Genomic DNA, 23,944 nt, shown 5'->3' on the forward strand with positions numbered 1-23,944 from the left:
GTCCTCCAGAGAGTGCTGGCCCAAGGGCTCCTCCCCAAGTCCAGAGAGGAACCCCAGGAACATGGCCTCCGCACCCCAGGGTCACAGGGTCTGGCCTCAGCATGGGAGAGCCAGGCCCTGGGGACTCAGGAGGGCGCACTGCTCCGCGACAGGCCAGCCAAAGCCCCGAGGGGCAGCACACACGCAGCAGGACAAGCCCCTGAGCAGGTCCAGGAGGACGGGGACCCCAGCCCCACACCGGTGGGCCCAGCCAGGAGGGTGGGGGCACCAGTGAGGCCAGGAACCCAGGCAGGGAGGTGGCCCAGAGCCCAGGTGGGGGGCAGCTGGACACTTACCCAAGCAGGTCCTGCCGTCCGCGTGGAGCCGGAACCCGGGCTTGCACTCGCAGAGGTAAGAGCCTGGTGTGTTCACGCATCTGTGCTGACAGCCACCGTTGTGCACTTGGCACTCATCCACGTCTGGACAGGGACACGGGCCAAGGGTCAGCCGCCCCAGGGACCCCGATCCAGGCACCCTCACAGTGGAACCCCGCTCAGGTGCCCGCGCTCCGAGCCCACGCTTGCCAGAGCAGAGTGGGGAGAAGGCAGGGCCCCTCCCTCACACCCGGCCAGCCCGCTTGGGGGGAAGAGCCGCCACCTTGCGGTGGCCAGAACGTGGGGAGCCCTGGGGGTCAGACACAACACAAGGAGCAGTGGTCTGGACAAGGCAGCGGCTGCAGACGGCACTTGGCTGGGAGTGGGGGGGGCCCAGCTTCTCAGGCCTTTTGAGACTGAACCTGGAGCTGGTGCTCTACCCCAAAGGTCCAGATCCAGAAATACTCAGGACAGGGCCAGCTGCTTCTCTGGGACCCGTGAGCCCAAAAGGAAAAGCCAGTAATGCACGAGATGCCTTTGTTCGGGCTCTGGCTAGGGGAGAGAGAGCTTGAACAGCGTCCCCCCAAATTCACATCCACGCAGAGCCTCAGAACGTCACCTTCAGAGGCAGATGCAATTAGTTACCCGCGCTGAATGGGGGGGTACATCCAGCCACCAGGGGCCTCACAGGAGACACGCGGGGAGGCAGAGGTTGGAATGGGGTGGCCACAGCCTAGGAACCAGGTGGGGCCACAAGAGGCTGGAAGGAAGAGAGAAGGAAGGGTCTCCCCTGGGGGTTTCGGGGGAAGCAGCCGGCACCTTGATGCTGAACTTCCAGCCTCCAAAACAGTCAGAGGATCAACGTCTACTGTTGTATTTGTTTTGGTCCTGGGAAACTAACGTGGGTGATATCTGCCCGGGTCTCCCGGGGGCCTTCCCATGCTGGGGGACAGGAGACCACCGGCAACATCCCCAGGACAGGACGTCATGGAGGTCCCAAACGCGGCTGCGAGAACACCTTCCACCCGAGACCACCAGCCACCAGAGCAGCACCCATGCCCACAGCGCCCCAGGCCACAGAGAAAGTGCTAACCAGGAGTGGATGAGGCCAGCCCAAAGGGGCCAGTGGGGCCACCCCAGGAGCCCAGCTAAGAACTAGAGAAGCAGAAAGACCCTCCCCAGAGCCAGGGGCCTGCGGGCCTGCACCCCAGGAGGGTCACCTCCTCCTGCAGGAACGCAGAGACAAGGGGAAATTGGGAGCTGCCCTAACCTCTCATCCCTCCCCCCAGACCTCCATCCCCCAACCCGGGCCCCCGGAGAGGCTGGGCAGCGCGGGAAGTGGTCAGAACAGGCCACTGAGACACCTGTGTGCGCGGCTAACGCCAGGAGGGACACAACTGTGCGGGAGACCCGGAGACCGAGGGAGGGGGCTGCTGCAGACACAGGGGCCCCCGGCACACCAGGCACAGGGCTGGAAGCCCATGCCGGGCCGCAGGCCAGTCCACATTTCTCAGACGCCAGCCTCCCCAACCACAAAAGCAGGGAGACAGACACACAGACGCTCCACTCCAGCATCAAGGCACGACTCCAGCCTCTGGTTCCCTCCCGGGAAAATGCTCAGCTTCCATTCTCCTAAAATGCCAGCCATCTGAGGCCGCCTGTGAAGGGTGCCAAAAGTGGGGTACAGGGGAGGCTCCCCCGGCCATCCCCCGTGCCCACCCACCAGCTTGTGCTTCCCACACACATGGGAACCGTGCCACCAGCCCACGTGTGGAGAACAGACCTGGAGCCCCAGAAATGACAGCAAACCAACTCCAGGAGGCCAGGGCCTCTGCTGCACACACAGACCGGGTCAGTCCAAGCAGACCCCCAGGGCCATGCCAAGCGCCTTGGGGAGAGGCCCAAAGATGCGGGGAGGCTCTCTTCTGCCCGCGGCAGCCCAGAGCTTTCTCAGGATGGACACGGGTGGCTCTTGGGAAGAAGCCTGAAGGCAGAGGTCAAAGGGCCCCAGCAGAGTCCCCAGGAGAGTGGGGGACAGAGGGACCCAGGGCCCTCTTGTGGGAGAGTCAGCCGGGTGGCAAGTGGTTGGAAGGGAGGTGCGGGCAACCCCCCATGGGGGCTCAGAGAGGAAGTAAAGATGCGACCGTGGGGGACGTGGCCCCAGGCACATAGTAGGTGCTTAGTGAAACTTCAGGGAAGACATGCCAGGTATGTGTTGTCTGTGGGGGCGGCAGGGTGGACGGCAGCCTCAGTGTCCAGACCAACCCTGCCAGGGCGTCATTCCGGTGGCAGCTGTGTTCCTGATGTGGCCCTGGGGCCGGGAGTGCAGGCGGGCAGGGACGCTGGCGGGCAGGGACACTGGCGGGCAGGGACACTGGCTTCCGGGAACCCTGCTCTCGGCCGGCAGCTCATAATCACGCTCGGCTCACTCCAGACCCCAGCTGGGGGGGAGGCTGCTCGGACACCTGGCTGGGCGGCCACATCCTCCAGCAGCTCTGGGCAGGTCTGAACAAGCCGTCTGGGATGCAAGGCGAGCCCAGGACAACGTCAACCCCTCGGCCAGCCCCGCAGCCCTTTGGGCCGCAAAGACAGCAAATGGACAGTCTGGGATGAAGCACTCGGGGGAGGCACAGGCAGGAGGCCGCCGTCAGCCAGCAGGGTCCCTCCAGCTGGGCTGCCCTGACGGCCGGGGCCTCCGGCCTGGCTCCCACCCCCGCCCACGTGACCACCGTTCTTCGGGCCCCCTGCTGCCCGCACAGGAACATTCAGACTCAAGTGTCCATACCAGCGGACAGAAACCCTGCTCCGTGCTAAGACGCACAGGGCCACGTCTGCAAGCCATCTCCCACGGCGGCCCCGGGGGAAGGGGCTGGCGCGCGGACGGCAGCCCCAAGCTCTCCAGTGGCCCCTGGACCTGCCCTCCCTGGCGATCGGCGACCCGGCCCCGGCGATCGGTGACCCGGCCCCGGTGGGGACAGTGTCTGCGAGCTGTGGCCCGGCAGGCGCAATGATGCTCAGACACCACTTGCAGGGCCCCCGGGCACTGTTGGCCGCGCGGGCATCGGGACGCAGCAGGCAGCTCAAAGCTGAAGAGCCTGAGGCCTCCCCTTTCAGCCCTCCAGGCAAGGGGGGCCTGTGGAAGGGCAGCGGGGCACGTGGCCACCCGACCTCCTGCCGGGGCCCCTCTGCGGAGGAGACCGACTCTCAGGAAGCCACGCAGGACCTGCGTCCCTCACCCTGCCTGCCCGGCTTCCGAGGCGGCCACGTGGGGGCCGCTCTCCTCCGGCGACCCCAGCCACCTGCAGCTGCTGACCCTGCGGCCGTGGCTGGGACCGAGAGCCACAGGCTCAGTGTCTTTAAGGAGAGCGGGGTCAGCTGAGTAACGGCCCCCAGAAGGGTCCGCAGTCTAACTCTTGGAGCCTCGCCAGTTAAAGGGACTTTGCAGGCAGGTGGCCCAGAGTCATCACGAGGCCCTTAAAGGTGGGGACGGGATGTCAGGAGAAAGAGATGGGGAGACACGGGGCCTCTGTCCAGCCCAGCCTCCTGCCCCCCGCCCCCCAGTGAGGTCCGCTGTGCTCTCTGGGGGCCAGATGCCCTCCCCAGGGCCTGTCCCGCAGGCCGGCTCTCTCCAGCCAACAGTTGCCCTCACACGGTGCTTCCTGACACGGGACCCGGGCCCTGAGTCGCCCCAAACTGGGCACTGGCACCTCAAGGCCTGGAACTACAGAGAAGATATCCCTCTTGCAGACAGCACAGAGGGGGGCTTGGGTGTCCCCAGACCCAGGGGTCTCTGAAAGAGAGCTTGAAGGCCCCGAGCCTCCCAGGCTGAGCCGATGGAACCGGGGACCAGAGCCTGGAGCACAACCCCCGGCCCTGTGCAGCCTGAGGCCCAGCCGCCACGCGTCCGGTGCAGCTCACGCCCGCACAGGGAGCAGCCGGCGGCCGGGGGAGCAGCCGGTGCCGCCCCAGGCTGAGCTGTGTGCTGGAGCTTCGGTGGCCTGCCGACACCGGGCTGACGCCCCCCGTCGTCCTTGGGCAGCCGGTCTCCATGCCGCGGGGAGCCCATGGAGGCGCCCCCATCCCGGGCCAGGGGCTCCGGCCGGTGGAGCAGACAGCGCCCTGCAGACAGGTGCTCTGCCCCATCAGCCCCTTCCTCCAAAGCCTCGCGCATGCTTCCCCGGGAAACCTGGGCCCTCCGGGATGCCACCAGGAAGGCCACTCACGTAGTTATCAAGTTCAGAATCCTGCTTGCCCCCAAACATGCCCCAGGGTCCTCAAGCCCAGAGATATCACCCTATTATCCACGGGCCCTCGTCCTCTCCTCTCTGCAAGGCCGCGCGGACCCGAGCTGGGTGGGAGCTCCCCAAAGCCCAGCCTCACACAGCCTCCCTCTGGAGGCTACACGGTCTCACGGCGCTTATGGTCACCAGCAGGAGGGTGACAGCACCGGCCTGGCTGTGGCTGAGCCACTGAGTGGGAGGAGGGCTGCCCACCCCGTGGGGACCCAGCCTGAGACCCAGCTGACATGGCCCAGAGGACAGCGGAGCAGGGCCAGTGCCGCCAAGAAGACCAGGTGCCCTGCACAGAGCCACACTCAGGGGCCAGGGCTGGTCTGGAGGGGAGGGCCTGCCTCCCGGTCCGAGGATGACGGCCCCAACCTCTGAGGCGCTCCTGCGGGGAGTCTGGCCCACGGCGGGCACCAGATCTGAAGGGCAGGGAGAGGCAGGACAGACCCGGACAAGGGAGTATCCGCTGTCCATGAGCTGCTGGGGTCTCGGGGCTCCCTCTGCAGCTCACCGGCGTGGCCACACACCCAAGGCTTGGGGAAGGGGATGGGAAGGATGGCACTTGCCACGACCGCACACGACCGCACACGACCGCCAAGGGGCTCTAGGGACCCTGGAAGGGCGGACTTTGCTTGGGGACCCCACGGCTCTCCTCTGAAGCTCTCCTCTTTCTTGACCCCCCAGCTGCCAGTGCCGGGGGCGGGGCATCCCCCCACCCCGTGCCACAGGCAAATGTAAGGGCCTGCTTCTCTTCCCTCCGCTCAAGAGACCGTTTGGCTGTCAGCAGACCCCGCAGCCAGGTCAGGGGGGCACGGAAGGTCCGATGACTCAGGGAGGAAGGGCCTGTCCCAGAGGAAGCGGCCGCCAGCGGCACTGCCCCCGCCCTGCTCCCTGCAGCCTCCCGCGCTCTCAGCCTCCGCACCGGCTTCAAAAAGAGGTGCAGAGGGGGCCCGCGGCGGAGCCCGGCGCCCCCACCCCGCGCAGAGGTGCAGAGGGGGCCCGCAGAGTCCGCCCGGCGCCCCCACCCCGCGCAGAGTCCGCCCGGCGCCCACCTGGCCTCCGGTCCCCGGCGCTCACGGAGTAGCCGGCCTGGCCCAGGTGGCACGGCCAGCAGCCCCTCCAGAGGTAGCGGTAGTGCGTGCCCGCGACGCGTGCCAGGCCCCCCAGCAGCCCGAGGCACCAGAGCGCCGTCAGGGCCCCGCGGCCCCGGGACGCCCGCATGGCCGGCCGGCGAGCTGCGCGCACCCCAGCGGCCCGCGCGCTCTGAACCCGGCGCCCCGCCCCGCGCCTTTTTGTTCTCGGCTTTCCCTCCGCCCCCCGCAGGTGAAGGCCAAATCCTCCAGGCGCTGGGGCCGCCCCCGCCCCGCCCCGCCCCGCCCCGCCCCCGCGGGCCACGCTGACCCCCCCCCCCGCGCCCCGCCCCTCGTCCCGTGCATTCTGGCGCGCGCGCTCTCGCACCCCGACGCGGAGCCCCGCGCAGGCACCCTCCGGGGGACCCCTGGGGACACGTGCACAAACAGACCCACGTGTGCAGATGCGCACGTGACACACACAGCCCCCCTCATCCCCCGCACAGACGTGTGCGGGCACATGCGTCCCCACGGACACATGCGTTCCCACACCCACACGGAAGACACCCAGGCAGAAAAGAAGGCCACCCTGGAAATGCCACTGGGGGTTTCGGAAGGACAGTTAGGTGGGCCGGGGTCTGCCCAGTGTGAGGTGGGTGGGAGCCAGGCACCTGGGGGAAGAGGTCTGCAGCCCCCAGCCGCCGGTTCCCTGCACGGTGGCGTCCTCCTCTGGCCGGGGGCTGGCACCCAGAGGGAGTCCCTATACGCCTGTGACAGGTGGGAGAGGGTCAGAGTGAGCCCCAGGTGTCCTGCTACTTGAGCCTCGGAGGCACATCCAACCCCCGGGCCCTCACTCGAGGGCACAGCCTGAGGCTCAAGCTTCGTCCCAAGCAGGCAGCCTCCTAAGAACCTAGGCATATGGGTCTCATGAGCATCTATCTGACCCCTAACCCCTGCCGGCCCCTGAGGTCTCACCCGGGGACCCTGTGTAGGCCAGCCCGTCACCTCTGGCCAACGACTGGGCCAAGGCCCTGCTGTCCGGCACTCTGTGCAGCCCACCTATGGGCCAGGTCCGGGGAGAGAGGCACCACCTGGCCTCACCCAGTCCTGCCCACGGTACAGAGGCTGGCCCATCCCACTGGCCCCCTGCCTGCCAGGCGCCCAGCAGGGCAGAAACGGGCCTGCCTAGGACCTGCCTGCCTGTCTGCCGGCGCCTCCCGGGTGAGCCTCTCTCCTGTCTGCCGTCTGAACGGCCCACCAGCCCTTGAACTCGGGCGTCTCATCCTGGGAGCTCCCCTAAGTCTCCCGGATGGGCATGCCGTCGGATCGCCGTGCGGCGCCTTCCACACGGGGCAGCACTTTGTTGCTCATTTCCCAACAGCTCCCAAACCAGTGATCACGGGAAGCCAAGGGGCCCCTCATCCGCGGCCACCAGTCAGGAGGCAGGGGTCAGGAGGCCATGGAGACAAGCTCTGTGTCCCAGGGAAGGGCAGAGGGACACCATCGGGAGCTGACTCTGAGGTCACCCTCACCGCTAGGCAGCAGGGCCTGGGGTACTCCCAGGGTACAGCTCAGAAGAGCGCCCTTCTGGGGTGAAGGCCCTGCAGAGACCCCACGAGGGGTCCCTAAGTCCCAGGCAGTCCCCACCCTAAGGTCTCTCAGGACCAGGGCTGTGGGAGGAGGAAGAGCCAGACAGGAAGCGGGGGGCACCAGCCTTGGTCTCCTCGTGTAGCCCCGCAAGTCCTGCCCACCCTGGCAAAGGGCTCTGCCTTGTCCTGTGTCCCAGGGCAGGGCCACAAGCCCCCTCGGCCACTGAGCATGGGGGCTGTCACTCGTCCTTTAAAACACGCCAGGTTCTTGGTACAAAACAGAAGTGAGGAATCACCTTAGTCCTTTTTACGTGAATTTCACGTGTAAGTGGTTTTACTTGCATATGTGGCATTAAGTAAAATCGATCATTCATATCAATGTCCCTGATTTCTTAGTTTTTTTAGCGTTGCTTCGGGAGAACTTAAGACCACACCATGGCTCTCTGTGGGCCGGTGCTGGTCCCCGTGCCCAGCCCCCAGCTTGCTACCGAGGGGACAAACCCCTCTGTGCTCGTCTCCCCGACTGTAACAAGGGAAGGCCATCACAGGTCGCCGTGCGAGAGGAGGGGAAGCGGATGCAGAAAATGCGGCGCCGAGAGTCCGTAAGGATCAGCCCAAGCGGCTGGCCGGGTCTGCACACCGGGTCCCTGCCCCTAGGCCAAGCAGCAAGACCCACGGCAGCGTCTAGAGCCGAGTCTCCTAGGGGTAGCGTCCTGGGACCCAGCCTCCCTGCTCCCTGGTGGATGAAGTCACAGCCCAGAAGGCATCCTGGAACCTGGCCACACCAGCTTGAGAAGAGCCAAGGGACCTCAGGAAAGTTCCTATCCCACAAAGCCATGTCCCTGGGCCTGCACATCCCGATCAGCTGACGGGGAAGCGCCCCTCAGGCCCTCTTGTCCCACCGAGGGGCGGCCTCCACCCTGGCATGCGGACTGCTATACATTCCAGCCCGCGCAGGGGCGGGGGCCGGCAAGAGCAGAGAGCAGTCTGGGAAGCAGCAGCCCGGGACATCGCGGGGTATGAGATGAGCTCCAGCAGCGCGCCGGGAAGGCCTGCGGGGCCGCGGAGGGTTCTGGGCCTCCAGCCCCCACGAGGCCCGGCAGGAGGACTCGGGCCCGGCCGCGCAGGGAGCAGCCCGCTAAGCGCGGGATGCCATCAGCCGTGCAGATGGTGCCCACGGCCGCCCCACTGACCCCTCCCCCGCTGCGGTGCCGCCAAGCGCATCCAGGCCCGAGGCTGTGGGGTCTGGAAGCTGTTTGGGAAATGCTTTCTCGATGCGGAAATGCGGGCTGGGCGTCTCTGCCCCTCGGAATGTCTGTGTCAGCAGAAGGAGCGGGTCCCCCCGCCCCGCAGGCCGGCTCCAGCTTTCCTCTCCAAGCTGGGCGGCCACTGGGCTCCTTCGCCAGGACCCAGGCTGCAGTGAGGGCCCCGGGCCACCCCACAAACACCCCACTTCCCCAAGGGCTGGGTCCATCCCGTCACAGGCCCCTGACATGGGGCTCCAGGGCAGAAGGGACATGCTCCTGGGTTGGGGACGGAGGTGGGGGGCGGGGCCAGGAAGCAGAGCACTGCGGAGCCTCCCTCACTGAGCCGTGTCTGTCCCAGGGGCTCTGGACGTGCAGCGGGCAGGCCCTCCAGCAGCACCCGAGGAGGCCAAAGCATCGGGCCCCCTGTCTGGTCCCTGAGGGGGAAACCGTGGGTCTGGACCCTCCCGGTCTTCTGGGGGCTGGGCACTCTCCGGCCTCTGAGCCTCAGGAGGGGCGAAACCCTCTGCAGGGAGAGGGGCGCGAGAGAGGAGAGGCACCGGAGAAACCCCCAGAAGTCACTGCCTAGGATCCCTGGATGCCCAGGCTTGAGGATGCAGGTCCATGGGCACAGCAGTTTCCTGACAGGAGGAGCAGACACGGGGCCCACAGGCAGCCCCGGTGCTGGGTGGGGGCGGGGGCGGGGACTGGACCCCACTCACAGGAAAGGGGGCAAGGACAGGCCGCCCCAGGACGCTCGGGCCCCGGGCTCAGGCTCTGCCAGCACCTCGACTCACTCTCCCCTCCCCGCCCCTGCTGAAGTCAGGCAGGTCCTGTGTCCCTCCCGGGGGCGAGCATTGACAAGCAAGTGTCCCAGTGGGCACAGGGACTGTAACAGGACAGGCCAGCGACCGGAGAGCCCCTGACAGGACCCCCAGCAGCAGGAAAGAAGGGCCAGGGAGGGGCTGGAGGCGGCTTCTGTCTCGGGCTTCTCTTCCATTGGCCTCAGGGGGGCCTCAGTAGTCCCCCCCCCCCCGGCCTCCTCTGGGCCCTCAGGTGACCCACGCCTGCGGGGCTCTTTGCACCCCGAGGTCCGGAGGTCAGCTTCTGGTCTGGGGCCACACGCGGTCCAGCCTGCGCACGTGGGACGCCGCACCCCCGTCCCTCCCCCACGCCCTCCCCCGCCGGCTGTTGATTTCAGGAGCCCGAGCCGGCCGGTCCCCGCGCCAGCCTCATGGTAAACCCGTTACTCGGCTGGATTCCTCACCCAAGTAGAGGGAAGGAAAATTAAAACCAGGGCTGTCTCCGAGAGCCCGGCTGCCAGTCCCGACGGCAGCTGTCCCTGGCTGGCGCCACGCGGAAATGGGGGTGCCTCTCTTCTTTCACACATGCCCCCCCTCCGAGAGCCCAAGGTGGGGCAGCCTCCAGCCCACACGCCCTCCTCTGGGGACCAGCGGGCTCGCAGGGCATCAGACACTGGCACCACAGCAGAGAGCCCGGGGCCGAGTCTGGCCTGGGAGGCACCGCAGAGGCTGGCCCGGAGCGGCGCCTGAGGCCTCCCCCCCACGTGGGCACACACGTGTGTGCGCGTGACGAGGCCCTGTCTGTGGCAGCCGGCTGCTGGTCTTGCTCCCCGGCTGCCGTGCAAAGGCCGTGGGGAGGCCAGGTCCAGGCCTGGGAGTGCCTGAGTCCGGGATGCGGACAGCCCCACCTGGGCCACGGCCGCCAAGGCCTGGCTCTCACGGAGGACACTGAGCTGCCCAGATGGCCCTGGTGCCCACGCTGCACTCGGGGGAGAGGAGATGGCAAAACTGACTGATGGGGAGCTTTCCTGGGGAAGGCGGCCAGCCAGCCTGTGGCCAGGTAGCAGGGAGGGGCACATGTGTGCTGGCCAGCCCATCGGAGGACATCAGGGCAGGCGCAAGGCTGAGGGCTCAGAGGCAGGTAAGGATGCTGGGCAGGCCTGCACCCGACAGCCCGCGCAGACTGCTGGGCCCCGGCAGTCACGCCTCCTGCTGCGCATCCCCCACCCGAAGGCCACACCTGAGTGCACGACGCTGTGGGTGTGGGGCTGGCGGTGAGCTCTGCCGGTGTCCCGGGCCAGCAGCCTGTATGCTCCCGCTCAGGTACCCAGGTTGGGAGCTGGCAGGGCTGGCCATTGGCCCCTCTCACCTCTGAGCCCCCAGGCCACCCCGCAAGTACTCAAGGCCACGCAGTGCACAGGCTGAGCCCAGGGCAGACACTGTCTGCCTGAAGTACAGAGGGACAAGTGAGCCCAGAGGACCCCCCAGCTCTGACCCAGCCAGCCCCAGGCCCCGGTTCCACCACCCACTCCTCTTCCCCGCGGTCTGGTCATGGAAGATGCGCTAGTCCTGGGGTCTGGCCGTCTGCGCTCTGGTACAGCTGCCCATCCGCAGAGCGGCTCAGGGCAGAGCAGGGAGCGAGGAGGGCTTGTCAATGGGCCTCTGGGGTCCGGCTGAGGCCAGGGTGGGGTCAGAAGCCCAGCAGGGTCCAGAGCAGCAGGGCACGGCGGGAATGGAGGCTCAGCCCAGACCTGCCTCCCACAGCGGCCTGGAGAAGAGCCAGCAAGGGCGGGGAAGGTGCGACCATCATTCCACAGGAAGGGACAGAGCCTGGGCAGGAGAATCCAATCGGGGGCTGGGCCCTGCGGTGGGGGGAGAGGGCCTTCAGGATGCGCAGAAACTCACAGGGAAGGGACCCAACCCCACCGCGCAAGAGAGGAGAGAAGCGGAGGGTGTGGCCTCCCCACCCTTCCCAGCGGCAAGGCTGGGAGGGGCCACGTGCCTCCCTCCCCAGGCTTGACACCGAGAGCTTCACGTGCTGCTGCCCGCAACCGGCCAAGACCCCGGACCAGCGACTCCGGGTGGAAGTGGTCGCCCCCCCCAGCAGGCCCCCAGCTCAGTGACGGAAGCTTCCGGGACAGGGACAGGCTCCAGCCTGACTCGTGTGCCGTGCCCTCCCCACAACAGGGCAGGATCCCCGTGAGCACGCGTCTGCCTGCCCTGGCCGAGCCCGGAGCGTGAGGACCACGCCGGCGGCAGGTCAGGACTCAGGGACCGGAACCGGCCTTCCCAGCTCCCCCACCCAGCCGTCGCTCAGCCTCCAGCCCCGGCCCAGCGCTGGCCTCGGGCACCAGGGCTCAGCAGGCCGCCCACCTGAGGTCTCCCCCCGGGCTCAGGGCGTGGGCAGGCCCGCGGCCAGGCTGTCACCAGCGGGTTCTGACTGCCGATGGTGGCGACGCTCATTTCTCCCCAGCTGGCCGCACCCAAGGGCATACTTGCCCCGTGTGCTCACGAGATGAATGAAAACAGCCGGCGTCGCGGAAGAAAAGCCTTCGACTCTCGGTGCCCCGGACGGCGGAGGCCTCCGGCTGCAGACACCCAGTCGGAAAGGCCACCATCCTGCCTGGAAGGGTCACGGTTCTCAGCCAGACATGCTTGCCTGTGTCCAGAGGACAGGCCTCCATGGGACCAGGCCGTGACAGGAGTAAGGTAGGGGCTTTGCAACCAGAAGGCCCGAGTGTGTGCAGGCTGGGCTCTGAGGCCTGCAGGTGTGCAGTGAGCCTGCCAGGTGGCCTGTCCTGTCCCGGTCTCCGGACCCAGACAAGCCGGTCACTGCACAGACACCTGTCGGGCACCCACTACGTGCCAGGCCCTGCCAGCTTGGACGGCAGGGAACAAGCAAGGGGCTCCCCCAGCTCCAGAGACGCCGGCGAGCCAGAGGGGATAGGATAGGGAACCCCACCCGGGGCCCGAACAGGAGGGGACATCACTCCGGGCTTTGCTCCCCACACCCCCAGCTGTGTGAGCCCAGACGTAGCACTGCAGGTGCATGACCCCAGGCCCCCGCTGCCTTTTATAAGGTGGGGCCCCAGGGCAGCCTGAGCCCCAGCAGCGAAACTGGCCCGGCCTGCAGTGCGCGCTGGACGAGACAAGACGTCCTTCCTGTGGTCACCATGATGGCTCCCGCCACCCTTCCCCTTCTCCGGGTTTAGCGACAGCAGCGTTGTCCTGGGAAACCAAAGAACCTCCCTTGAGACTCTCTTGGGGGGGTGGAGGGACCAAGGACTCCAGGACAGGGTCAGAGAAAGCCCCCTCCCCCATGAAGGTCTATGGAAGGGCAGTCGGTGCCCCCCAGGTGCCATGATGAGGGTCCCCAGCAGCTCCCCTGGCCACCCCCCCAGGGCATTGCCGCAGGCTAGCACAGCTGGCTCCAGTCCGCCCACGGCCCTCCCGGCCCGAGCCCGAGCCCTGGAGGTTCCTAATCAAGGCCTGTCACTTCCCACATTCCTGCCTCTCCCTCGGGACGGCGCGACGCAGGCAGCCGTCTGCAGGAGGCCGGTGGAGGCCAGGCCAGCCGTCAGGCCAGGCAGGGAGGGAGGGAGAGAAGCACTTGCCCAGCGGCTTCCCAGGACGGGGACAGCCTGGAGCCCGTGGCCACAGCCGAGGTGGGTGGCTGGGCGGGCGAGGCCACGGAGAAGCTGCTTCGTGCCCAAACTACCCTGAGCACACGTGCCTCGCAGCGGGTCCCCTTGGTGTCCCCCGGCGGCCGGGGGAGCCTGAGAGCCACCTGCGCAGTGCAGACACCCGAGCTGGGCCCACGGGGGCTGGGACACAGGGACACGTACTGTCCCCAAGACCTCATGGGATACCCACAGACACCCCCACGCAGACCCCAGCCCTGCCCGGCCACCCCGCGCTAAGACGGAACCAAGAAGCCGGGGGGAGCCCACCCAGCACCCCACAAAAGAGCCGGCTGTTCTCGTGTTGGGCCGAGAAGGACTTCCTCTGGAGGAGGCCCCTCCTCCCCGCACAGCCCCCACCCCCGCAGCCCCACTGCCCCCCCCCCAGAGCCTCCCTTATCTCTGCGAGGAGGGGGGTCAGAGCGGTGGGAACCCGGGAGCTCACCGTGGGAAAGCGGGCCTGCGGGCTTCAGTCCCCCCCGGGCGACAGCCGATTCTCTCCAAACGGCAGCCTCCTTCTCCCCCGGGGGTGGGACCAAGACCTCCCCGCAGCAGGAGCAATGTCACTGCGGTCCTCAGTCCACACCATCTGGCCTAGCGTGGAGCTGGCCACATCTCCCAGATGGGACGCACCCGACCTTGTACCCAACGAGCCCGCCGTGGGGTGGGGCGGGGCTTGGGGCAGGCGCGGAGAACCCCCTACCCTGGCCTCAGGGTGGTCTCCACAACCCCAGGGCCGGGTTCCTGAGGACCCTGCTCAGCAAGCAAGGGCCCCGAGGCCAGGTGGAGGACGGGTCCAGCTCAGGGTGGGTTGGCCCTTTGCTCCCCGTCACCCCCCTTCCCCACCAAAGCTGTCTTGGGGCTGGGCGCCCCCACGGACGCTGGGCCAGGGGCCTGGACATGTTTCCCGGCTCCTCTGTGGTTCCTGGAGAGGCAAGAGTCTTTTTCGTCCCACGTTCTAGATAAAGAGACTGAGGTTCAGAGTCACCCAAGGTATCAAGCTGAGGCTCATCGGGGACCTCGAGGACCCCAGGGCCCAGCGCTGGGATGGCCTTCCTAGAGGTGCTGACATGGAGAGCAGGCCTGGAGCCCCTGGAGCTGCCAGGACACAAGGGAGAGGGGCTGCCTTTCTCTCCAAGCCCTGCTGCCTCCCTAAAGCCCCCGCCCACAGATGGGGGTGAGGCAGACACAGGCCGAGTGGCGCCCGGGGAAGCGAGAGACGGCAGGAGCCGTGCAGCCTCGCCCCGGAGACGCGCGTGCGCCCGGCTCCCCCGCCTCCCCCGCCTCCCAGAGCTCGTGGCTCCTGCTCCAGGACGGTGTCCCAGAACATGACGAGCACACGGGCCTGGCCATGCTCCTGGTGCGAGGGCCAAGGCGCCCTCCAGCCAGGCTCCCGTGCCAGCACTCAGGGTTTTATAGTGTCCATTCATCACCGGGAGCGGTTTCTGGGCTCACCCCGCCGTCACCTCGGGTGCACCACCCTACGTGTGAGCGAGCAGAGCCGTCCTCCCCTTGGAGGTAACATCTTGATTTCCTGCTGGCTCTGCTCGCTCACCGCCGCTGGCCGCCCCAGCAGTCCTGTGTGCTGGCCAGAGCTGCAGCTTCAGGGGGGCTGGGCTGGGCTGGGCTGGCAGGGGGACAGAGAATACACAGCAGGCGCTTGGCTCTCGGCGGCCGGCCTTGCGGTGACTCGGGGCTCCAGCCATCCCAAACACGCAGGGCTCGGGGTCTGCAAACTCCCAGGGGCCCAGGCCAAGGAGCGGCCTGGGGTGGGGAGTAAAGAAAGGGCCGGCCCTGCGGGGTGCAGGGTCTGAGGCCAGTGCCCCTGGCCTGACGTCCCTCCTGGTCATTCTGTGCACAGCGCTGCCCTTGGACAGCTGTGCCAGATGGCAGAGCCTAGCCTGCCCTTCGGGACCTGGTGGATTAAGAGATTCCAAAGCTTCCTAAAGGAACTCAGAGAGGCTGCGTTTGCAGGCCCTGTGCTGTGCCGACTTGGCGCAGGGCTCTGGCCGGTGGCTGGAATGCACATTTATCTTCCAGGACCCGCCCCGGCCCCGGGGGCCCCAGGTCAGCACTGGGAGCCTGCGGCAGGGTCAGCAGACCCCAGCTGTGCAGCGGCCCCAACACCTTCTCCAGGGCCTCCTGGACACAGACAAGGGGCTGGGGCTGCTCTCCCAGCTCTGGGGGCCGAGGACCAGAAGGGAGAGGATGGGAAACCCAAGGTCCAGCCCCAATCTGGGAGGCCCCTGGGCTAGAAAGCCCCTCACAGTGAGGACCTTGGGGCCATCTCAAACTGTATACAAGCCAGTTTCCCAGGGCTGGAGACCCGAATGCAGGAGCCGAGGCCCAGAAGGGCCAGGCGGGCTGGCAGCAGGCAGGGGCTTGGAGCGGGATCCTCCAGGGGCGCCTGGGCTGAAGCCTGGGGGAACCAGGGGAAGAAGCATGTGTCCTGCACTAGGGCATCCTTGGGATCCGCGGAGGCTGGGCGGGCTGGAAGGGGCTGAGGCTCATGGGACTGCCCTGGACATGGCCCACTCTGGGTCTCCCAGTCGTGCACCACACCAACACCTGCTCCCCGCTTAGGGGAGCATGAGGCTGTCCGTAGAGGAGGGACTCGTCCAGCTGCCTCATTCTGAAGGCCAGAGGCTCCCAGGTGGGAACATTCAAACACAGTCCCCAGACCCCCGGGACTCTCCTCACGGCTCTACAGCGTCGAGGGCTGCCGGACACCCGGCTTTGGCCAGACACCTTGCCGGACACCTTGGCTTTTGGGACACCTGCCCCAACTTCCCTGCACACGGTGCATCCTGGGGTGGGGGCACAGACCCCATGGGTTCTCTCATCCCAAGGGGACCCACTTCTCAGAAAGGGAAACCAAGGCCAAAGCCAGAACTTGGGGGAGTCCTTCCTGCCCGCCCTCCGTCGGTCACAGGACCCCTGTCCCTGCTGCGCTGGTTCCCTCCCTCCAGACTCCTTCTGGCCGTGAAAGCGCTGGAAAGGAGAATCCGCACAGGGACACCCCATGTGTGCAGAGCCCCTCTGCAGGGCAGACTCCTGCACCCCCAGACCCCAGCCCAGCAGGCTCTACACCCGCCCCTGGCCCTCTGACGGATGCCCCCCCCCCGCCCCCGCGGCTGGCCCAGCAGGAGACGCGCTCTCCCGGGACACGGAGACAGGGACGACAGTCCAACATGGGGCAAGGGGACCGGTGTGGCCGGCCCGACGGGCACTCAGAGGGGCCCACACTGCCACGGCCGGCCCTGGGGTCCGGGTCAGGTGGGGGCAACGGCCAACAAAGGAGTGTGAAGGGGTGCCAGCGTCAGCACCAGCCTTGTGCCCCACCCCTAATCATCCCTCTCCCTCTCCGCCCCCAGAGGGATCTCCTGTCTGTTCTTGATCTTGCCGGCCCCGGGAGACAGTTTGCCCGGGGCCGGCCCAGGCCTCAGCAAGCCTGAGTCAGGGCTCGGTGCCCACCAGTGTCGCACGCACGCCCAGGGACACGGCCCACCCTTCCGCCCCCACTGCTTGTGCCTGGGCCCACTGGCCACGCCAGCCCTCCCCACCGCATATTCCCCCAGCACAGCCCCCAGGGTGGCCTCCACCCACAACAGGTTCTCTGAGCCCCCCAAGCCTCACTTTCGGAGGCACGTGGACGCCCTAAAGGCATGGCAAGGAGGCTGGGCAGAGAGGGCCCCATCACGGGGGCCCCAAGCAGGGCGGCCCTGGGGACCGAGGAGGAGGCGACCCCAGGCCCGGCCCGGCCAGGCAGGGGAGGGCAGCCGTGGGCGATGGTGGGCTGGGCCCGGGACCTACCTTGGCAGGTCCTGCCGTCCCCCTGCAGCTGGTGGCCAGCGGGGCAGCGGCAGTAGAAGCCCCCCACGGTGTTGGAGCACTGGTCCTCACAGCCCCCGTTCCCGTCGGAGCACTCATCCACGTCTGTGGAGGAGAACACTGGTGAGCGGCGGGGAGACCCCAGCCACAGCCCACCCCGAGCCCCAGACCTGAGAGGCCATAAGAGGACACAGACCAGCAGAGATGGGCAAACCGCACCCCTACAGACAGACCCCACGAGAGGGGGACACCCGACATGTCCGTCCCGCAGCCAGGGAGGCACGCGCACCTGGGTCCCACCCAGGAAAAGCAGCCTGTCCTACGGCATTTGGGGGGAGGTGGTTTCGGGAAGGCCATGCAGAAGCAGCTTGGCCCAGGAGGGGGCCCTGCTCTCCCAGACAGGAGCAACACCTGCTTTCCTGGGTCCTCACAAGAACGGCCTCTGCCCGTGTTCTGGTCCCGCAGTCAGTGTCCCAGGGAATCAAGCCGGGAAAAGACCCTCACAGCTGCCCCCAGACCCGCATCACTGCCCCCGCACACTCCTGTCCCAGGACCTTATGGAGTCACAGCTGCCAACAGGGAGAGGGACATGAATAGGTAAGAGTGGAGGAGCAGTCTCCTCAGCCCCCCAGCAGCCCCGTCCCCCCGGCTGCCCACCCGAGGTCTGAGAGGGGCCCTCTTCTCCTGCTGGCCTCTCAAGGCCAAAGGCTGAGCTCCCCCGGTGTCGTGGGGAATGTGACCCAGAGGCAGGCACAGACCACGCAGAGACCCCAAAGTGCCACAGGACACAAATGGTCAGGGGCCAGCGCGGCCCACAGGCTGCTGCTACTGGAAGCCCCGGCCCTTCCTGGCCACACAGGGAGCAGAGCCTCAGAGCTCAGACAGCGCCGTGCTGGCGTTCCCAGCCAGGCCAAGCCTCCCCTGATGGCTTCATCACCTCTGCCCCTGCCGGGGAGTGTCCCCACAAGACCCCAAGTCCAACGGAGGCCACAGCCGGCCACAGTCCCACCGGCAGGGCTGTGGCCAGAACTCTCCTCGGGAGGGCCGGGAGGCAACTGTCCACCCAGGCCTGCAGAGGTTAAAGCCAGGAATTTTCTGGGAATTCCTAGAGAATGACACAGGATGAGACAGAGGTCGGCCCAGCCCAGGGGTCAGAGCTGGGGTGCCCGGGGCAGGAGTCAGCGTGGGACTGGGGAGACGGCACAGCAGCCAGCCCTGCGGACAAGGAGTGCGCTGGGTCGGAGGGGCCCAGGGAAGCTCCAGCCTGTCCTGACCTCTGGCTGCACGGTGGGGAATAGGGAGTGTGTGCCAGGCAGGCCGGCCGCCGACCCAGGGAGCCCCTTCTAGCGGCTGGCACACAGGGTCGGCAGGGGCCTGGGCACGCATGCCCCTGAGCCCCGGGCAGGATGCCTCGGCTCCAGGACCCCCAGGAAGCCCCATGGGGCTCAGCGTCAGGCGGGCGGCTCGGCACCCATCTCTGCCCACGGCTGGACTGCGCCACCCGCAGCACGGGACAGGACCCCAGTAGTTTTAGGTCTCTGTGTCCGGCCCAGGCCAGCACACAGGGAGCCGCAGGACACCCTTGGCAAACGCAGAACGAACATCACACTCCTCGAGAGAGGCAGGAGGGTGGGGGGTGGGGGGCTGCCCCTCCCCCAGGCCCCTCCTCAGGCCACGGCGGCCCAGACTGTGCAGGACGTGATCCTGACCAGGGCCGGCGTCGGCAGGCTCCCCTCTGCCAAGCCCCTGCTGTGCACCTGGCTAGGGCCGAGGACACAGGCAAGGGACCCAGCATCCTGGGCAAGGGGAGAGCCCGGGAGACGAAGGGGAGGGCGCAGAGGCCCAGGGAGGGTCACTGCCCCTCTTGAAGCCATTGTCTGACAATTGCACTGCACCCTTGGATAGGGCTGGCGGGTAGCGGTGGGTTCTGTGGGGACCCAGGGTGGTCAGCAGCCTTGCCAGGGGCAGGATGAGGCCAGCGATGACCTCTCCCTGGTGCAGCAGCCAGGCCTGGGCTGGTTCACCGGGTAGGCACCGGCTGGGGCCATGGGGCCGGAGGGAGGTGGCAGCCAAGGGCCCAGAGCCCCTGAGCGGCCTGGGAAGAAAAGGTGGCCCCAGAGCTGGAAGGCCGTCTCCCAGGCACTGGGCCCCAGCCTGGCCTCTGTCAGGGCTCCAGGTCTGCACAGGGTTTCTGGAAGCAGATCCCAGGAAACGCGGGCCCAGGCCAGCACGCTTCACAAACCTCACCGGTTGGCTCCTTGTAGAGGGCCCCGTCCATCCACCAGCGACCCCAGCATGGGGTGCACTGGGCCCGAGTGCCAGCAGGTGACGGCCAGCAGCCCACACTCCTCTCAGCAGCCCAGGCCCTACTCGGCTCTGGCCTGGGAGGCCTGGACCAGCGTTGCTCCTGGGTGGGTCTCCCTGCCCTCCCCGCCCACGAAGCCAGTCTGGGGGTGCATCTTCCAGCCCAGCAGGCCCCCTACGGGCCCCTCCGATGGGCAGGTCTCAGGGGTAGCCTGAGCCCAGGCAGAATCTGGAGGTCATAGGCCAGGTCCCAGCCCTGCTCTGAGCTGCTGGGAGACAATCCCTGGCCCAGAGCCGGGGCCCATGCAGATGCCGGCAGAGAGTATGACTCCGAACCACGCGACCCCCAGACCCCGGCCTCTCACTCGAACGGCGCAGCAGAGCCCCCTCCCACTGGTGGGTGTGGCAGCCCCCCACAGGCTCCGGCCTCCGTCCAGGAGTCCTGGGCTTCCTCCCAGTGCTGGGGTCACTGTCCCCATCTTCTGGAGGGAGGCTGCCTCTGGCCCTCAAGCCAGGCCCCCGTGGGCATGCGATGCAGACGCCGACTTGGAAATGCTGGCCGTCCCTCGCTCCTGCTCCCCAAGCCCCTCCCCGGGCACCCCTCCCCTCCCCAAAGCTGCCGGTGGTGGCAGAAGAGGCAGGAACCAGGAGGCCAGGCTGCGGGATGGGGACAGTGCCCTGTCCCCTGCTCTCTCCACTCCAGGAAGACCCTTCCACCCACAGAGAAAACTGCCTCCCATAACAAGTGAAACAGTCGGCAACGGACCGGGCAATTCCGCTCGGGCGACGTGCCCAGAAGACTTGAAGGCAGGACTCACATGGACACTTGTGACGGCCAGAGCCGGGAACGATGCAACGTCCAGCACTGGACAAACGGTAAACACACCGGCCGCGTCCACCCAGAAAATCAGCTGCGGAGAGAAGCCCCTTGTGGGGCTGAACCACGGAGACGTTCCCCTTGGGGAAGGAGACCAGACGGTGGAGGCCCGACGCTGGGCGTCCCCCTGCGGGGACCGTGCAGGGCAGGCCACTGCAGACCCAGAGAGCAGGTGGACGGCCACCGGGGCTGGCGGACAGGTGGGCACGGGGTCTCCTCAGGGGCGACAAGCATGTTCTGGAGCACGTGGGGTGACACGTGCCCGAGAGCGCCTGTGCTAAACGCCACCGCTTCGTTGACGGGACCTGAGCGCCACCTCAATGAAAACAAAGAAAAGCAGAAAAAACCCTCCTCCAGGCGGATCCCACACCACACTTCTGCAGGGATTGGTGTGAAAGGAAGGGGGGTCCAGGGCGGCCACCCCGCCGGGCAAGGGCTCCGAGGGCCCTACCCTTTCCGCTGACCAGCAACCAGGAACTGCAGAGAGAAGCCCTCAGACTGCTGCGCCTTTGCCAGGGTCCTGGGGAACAAGGGGGCCCACACCCCACAGCCTGTGTGCCCCCCACCAGCCATCCCCCAGCAGCCTGGGAGCAGCAATGAGCTCTCAGGTCCACCATGAGGTCCAGCCCCGCCTGGGTTGGGCCACCGTTCATGGCCCACAGAGCCCCAGGCAGGAAGCCGGTGACAAAAGGCAGGCACGCGGCCCCAAGCTCCCAAGTCAGGCCGCCCTGGCCACACAGCAAGGTGACCCCCCACAGACCGCCAACTGCTCGGCCCACACGGGGCAGGGACCCCACGACCATGAGCCTCCCAGACACAGCTGGGACCTAGGCTGTCCCCCACCGGCTCTGAGCTGGAGGAGCCCGCAGGGGACAGGAGATACTGCCCCTAGTGCTCCCCCCACAGGGCAGGACATGGCCCTCAGAGCCACACCTCCCTGCAGAACTGGCCTCCAGTCGCCCCAGGCGAGCAGGGCAGGGCAGGGTAGGGCCACCAGGAAACCACCGTGTGGGGCCCCAGTGGGGGTCCCCACCTTTACAAATCTTCACTGCTTCCAGTCCACAAAGGAGACAGGACCTTGCGGGGCAGCCCCCGATGGTGGAGGGCGGTGCGTGTGTCCTGCCCACTGCTGCGCTCTGTCCCGCTAAGCCCCGATTGCACCCTGTGGCCCCTCGCCCTTCCCCACCCTCCAGACGGACCCAGCTGCCCCTGCGGCCCTGGCCTAGGGTGGCAGGAACAGTGAGAAGGCGCGGCCACTCTCCGAGGGTGCGGGGCAGCACCCCAGGACCCCAGCCTGACCATCGGGGCCCCGGATCCAGCCTGCCCTCCCCTGCCCGGGCAGCCCTGCACTCCCGAGCCTTCTCACCCCTACTCCCAGCCTGAGACCCCCATGAGGCCAGTGGACCCCAAGCCTCTCCCCCTGCCCCTGCCCTGCCTGGCTGCTCCGGGTGACCTGGTCAGGGCCCCCCACAGTTATTCCGGCCCCATGTCCCCCAAGCACGTCCAGTCCCTGGATGGGCGTCTGTAGAAAGAAGCGGGGGCGGGGGAGGGCAGAGGAACCCCCGCCCTGTCTGTGAGGCAGAGGAGGCCACGAGCACAGGGGTCACTCTGCGTCACGAAGACCGAGACTGCGCAGAGGGAGGCCCTGAAGCCAGGGAGGGGCCCGGGCCAGGGAGCCGGTTGCGCCTTGAATCTGCAGGACAGTCCGCCGGCATCCGGCCGGCCCACCCAGGCCTGGGGCTACCTGTTAGCAGCCAGATTCAGGAGGCACTGCCTGCCAAGGAGCCCGGGAACCCTCTCCCTGCAGCCAGGTGTCCCCCAGAGAGGCAGAGAGGGCTGAGGAAAGGCAGCTGGACCGCAGTCGGCCGCTCCGGGCTCCGCAGCGGCAGGCACAGGGGGCCGGTCTCTGTGTACCCTTCACAAAGAGCCGTGTGTGCGGGGTCCTGGAGAGGGACCTCCCTGGGGGCTCTGCCGCAGGACAGAGGTTCAACATCTGGGAAGAGGGGCCACCCTGGAGCCTCCCACAGCCAGCAAGCCAGAAGGCACCAACATGGGGACCTCCCCCGGGTCAAGGGTGCGTGTGCGCGGCTCGGGCCTGCCTTGCCTGTCTCCCCAGGAATGTCCCGCCCCCAGAGCCCAGCTGCACCCCCTTCCCTCGGGGAGCTGGGACAGTTGGGGCTCCTTGTGGGAGCTCGCCCTGCGGGCCCCTGTGCCTGCTCCCGGCCGCTACGGGTTTGGGCCTGCCGTGGGAGCCCGCGCGGAGTAGGGCGGCGCAGAGGCACCCCACCCCGCCCCGCCCCCCCCCGAGGGAGCCCCCTTTCCCGCGCACCTTACTTCCTGTCTTTGGCAGAGTTACAGCCCCCCAAGACAGGTGATCCAAGGCCCTGTGGGGGCTCCAAACTAGCCTTGGGGGACCTTTATGCCGAGTGTAGGCCAGGTCACCGGGCCCCTGGCCCTGTCAGGGCAAAGCTGCAGAAGGGACTTGGCTCTGAGCCGGGAGAGCGGGAACTTCACCTGGAGTCAGGCAAGGGGGCCCGCAGGGGTCCTAGCTGCCGCCAGACGCGGCCATACCGTGTCCTGAGACTGCTGGGACAAAGGACCCCTGCCGGGGAGCCTGACCAACGGAAAGGTGTTGTCCCCCACCGTCCTGGAGGCCAGAGGCCCCGAATCAGCGTCCCCGAGCTGAAATCAAGGAGTCTCCTGAGGCTTCCTGCGCTGGTGTCCCTTGGCTGATGGGCACCGCCACACCCACCTCTGCACCTGGGCCTCCTCAGGAATTCGGAGGGAGCACCTCCTACCACCGGGGCATCCCCCGCCGAGCCCCATGCCGGAGACGCCCGAGGCTGCAAGAGGCGCTTCCGCGCGTCCGCTCCGTGCGGCCGGAAGCCGGGCGAGCCAGCGCCCCACTGTAGGGCTGAGGTCTCGCGGGCGCGGGTCCGGCCTGCCTGGGCCTCCCAGCCTCCGGGTGAACAAGACGAGTCACAACTCCCGCCCTGCGCCCATTTCCTCGTCTGTAAGACGGGGGAGCTGTGCACGCGGTGGAGGGCGGCCAGGGCGACCCAGGGCAGGGGGCGGGGGGCTTGGAGAGCACGGAGGCACCCGCCACTCTTTAATTTCATTTGGGGAAAAAACGAGAGCCCAAAGCAGCACGGCCCGGGGCCCAGGCCCACCGTGACCGGACCCTAGACTCCGACCCTCCACCACAGCCGCGCGGGCCTACTACAGACTCACCGAGACCCCCCAGGGCTGCAGGGAACCTCTGAGCCCTCCACGTTCTCCCAGCATGGTGCTGCCCCGCCGGGCGCCTGCCTCGGCTTGTCCCTGCCGCTCCCGGACACATTCCCGCCCGGGCCAGGGCCAAGGCCGGGCTTCCTGGCTCCAGGGAGGCGTGCACCAGGCGGGGCAGGGAGCGGAGCCCGCAGCCAGGGGCAGGCCTACCCCCGGCCCTGGCTGAGGACTCCTCAGAGATCCCATCGCCGCCCAGGGCAGGGGGCTTGGCCATGGGCCCCCCTTCGAGGTGGGCTCAGCCCGTCAGATGGAGCAGCCGTCCCTGACCTGGGCACGGCGTGATTCTGGCTGTGCTGAGGGGCCATCCTGCCTCTGCCCGGGGTCCCTTCCCTGCGCCTGCCCCAGCCAGGAACTCCCGGGGTCGGAGTGGCTTAAGGGCCCACGGGTCACCTGGACCTTTCTGTGCGTGACCGGCTCTCCAGTTCCCAGATGGAACTCTAGGCCCTGGGTCCAAAGAGACCCCCGTTAACCCACGGCGGGGGCAGAAAACGCCACACACGTTTTATGGGATTGCCATGGTTACGGGCCAATCCGAAACGGTGTGCTAGACGGAATTAAGTTCACACAAGGAACCTCACGACCTGACCGTTCAAATATCAAGTTACAATCACTGTAACAA

General features: G+C 67.5%; 1 protein-coding gene across 17 annotated transcripts in view; it reads right to left on the reverse strand.

Annotated features, from left to right (window-relative positions):
• The window catches only part of MEGF6 (multiple EGF like domains 6), an 82,533-nt gene that overhangs the window by 26,014 nt on the left and 32,575 nt on the right, over positions 1-23,944 (reverse strand). For 11 of the 17 annotated variants that reach the window (XM_013064649.2, XM_045063577.1, XM_045063578.1 and 8 more), the window contains 2 exons: positions 16,839-16,961; positions 336-458 (listed from right to left, as the gene is read on the reverse strand). In XM_013064649.2, the coding sequence (XP_012920103.2) occupies positions 336-458; positions 16,839-16,961 (246 nt within the window). Of the gene's footprint in view, positions 1-335; positions 459-5,691; positions 5,918-16,838; positions 16,962-23,268; positions 23,555-23,944 lie in introns of those variants that run through there. The other 6 variants (XM_045063579.1, XM_004768726.3, XM_013064663.2 and 3 more) reach the window with 3 other exon arrangements.

The sequence above is a fragment of the Mustela putorius genome, unplaced genomic scaffold, assembly GCF_011764305.1.
Source record: "Mustela putorius furo isolate JIRA1106 unplaced genomic scaffold, ASM1176430v1.1 tig00003853_pilon_pilon_pilon, whole genome shotgun sequence".
Classification (NCBI taxonomy): domain Eukaryota; kingdom Metazoa; phylum Chordata; class Mammalia; order Carnivora; family Mustelidae; genus Mustela; species Mustela putorius.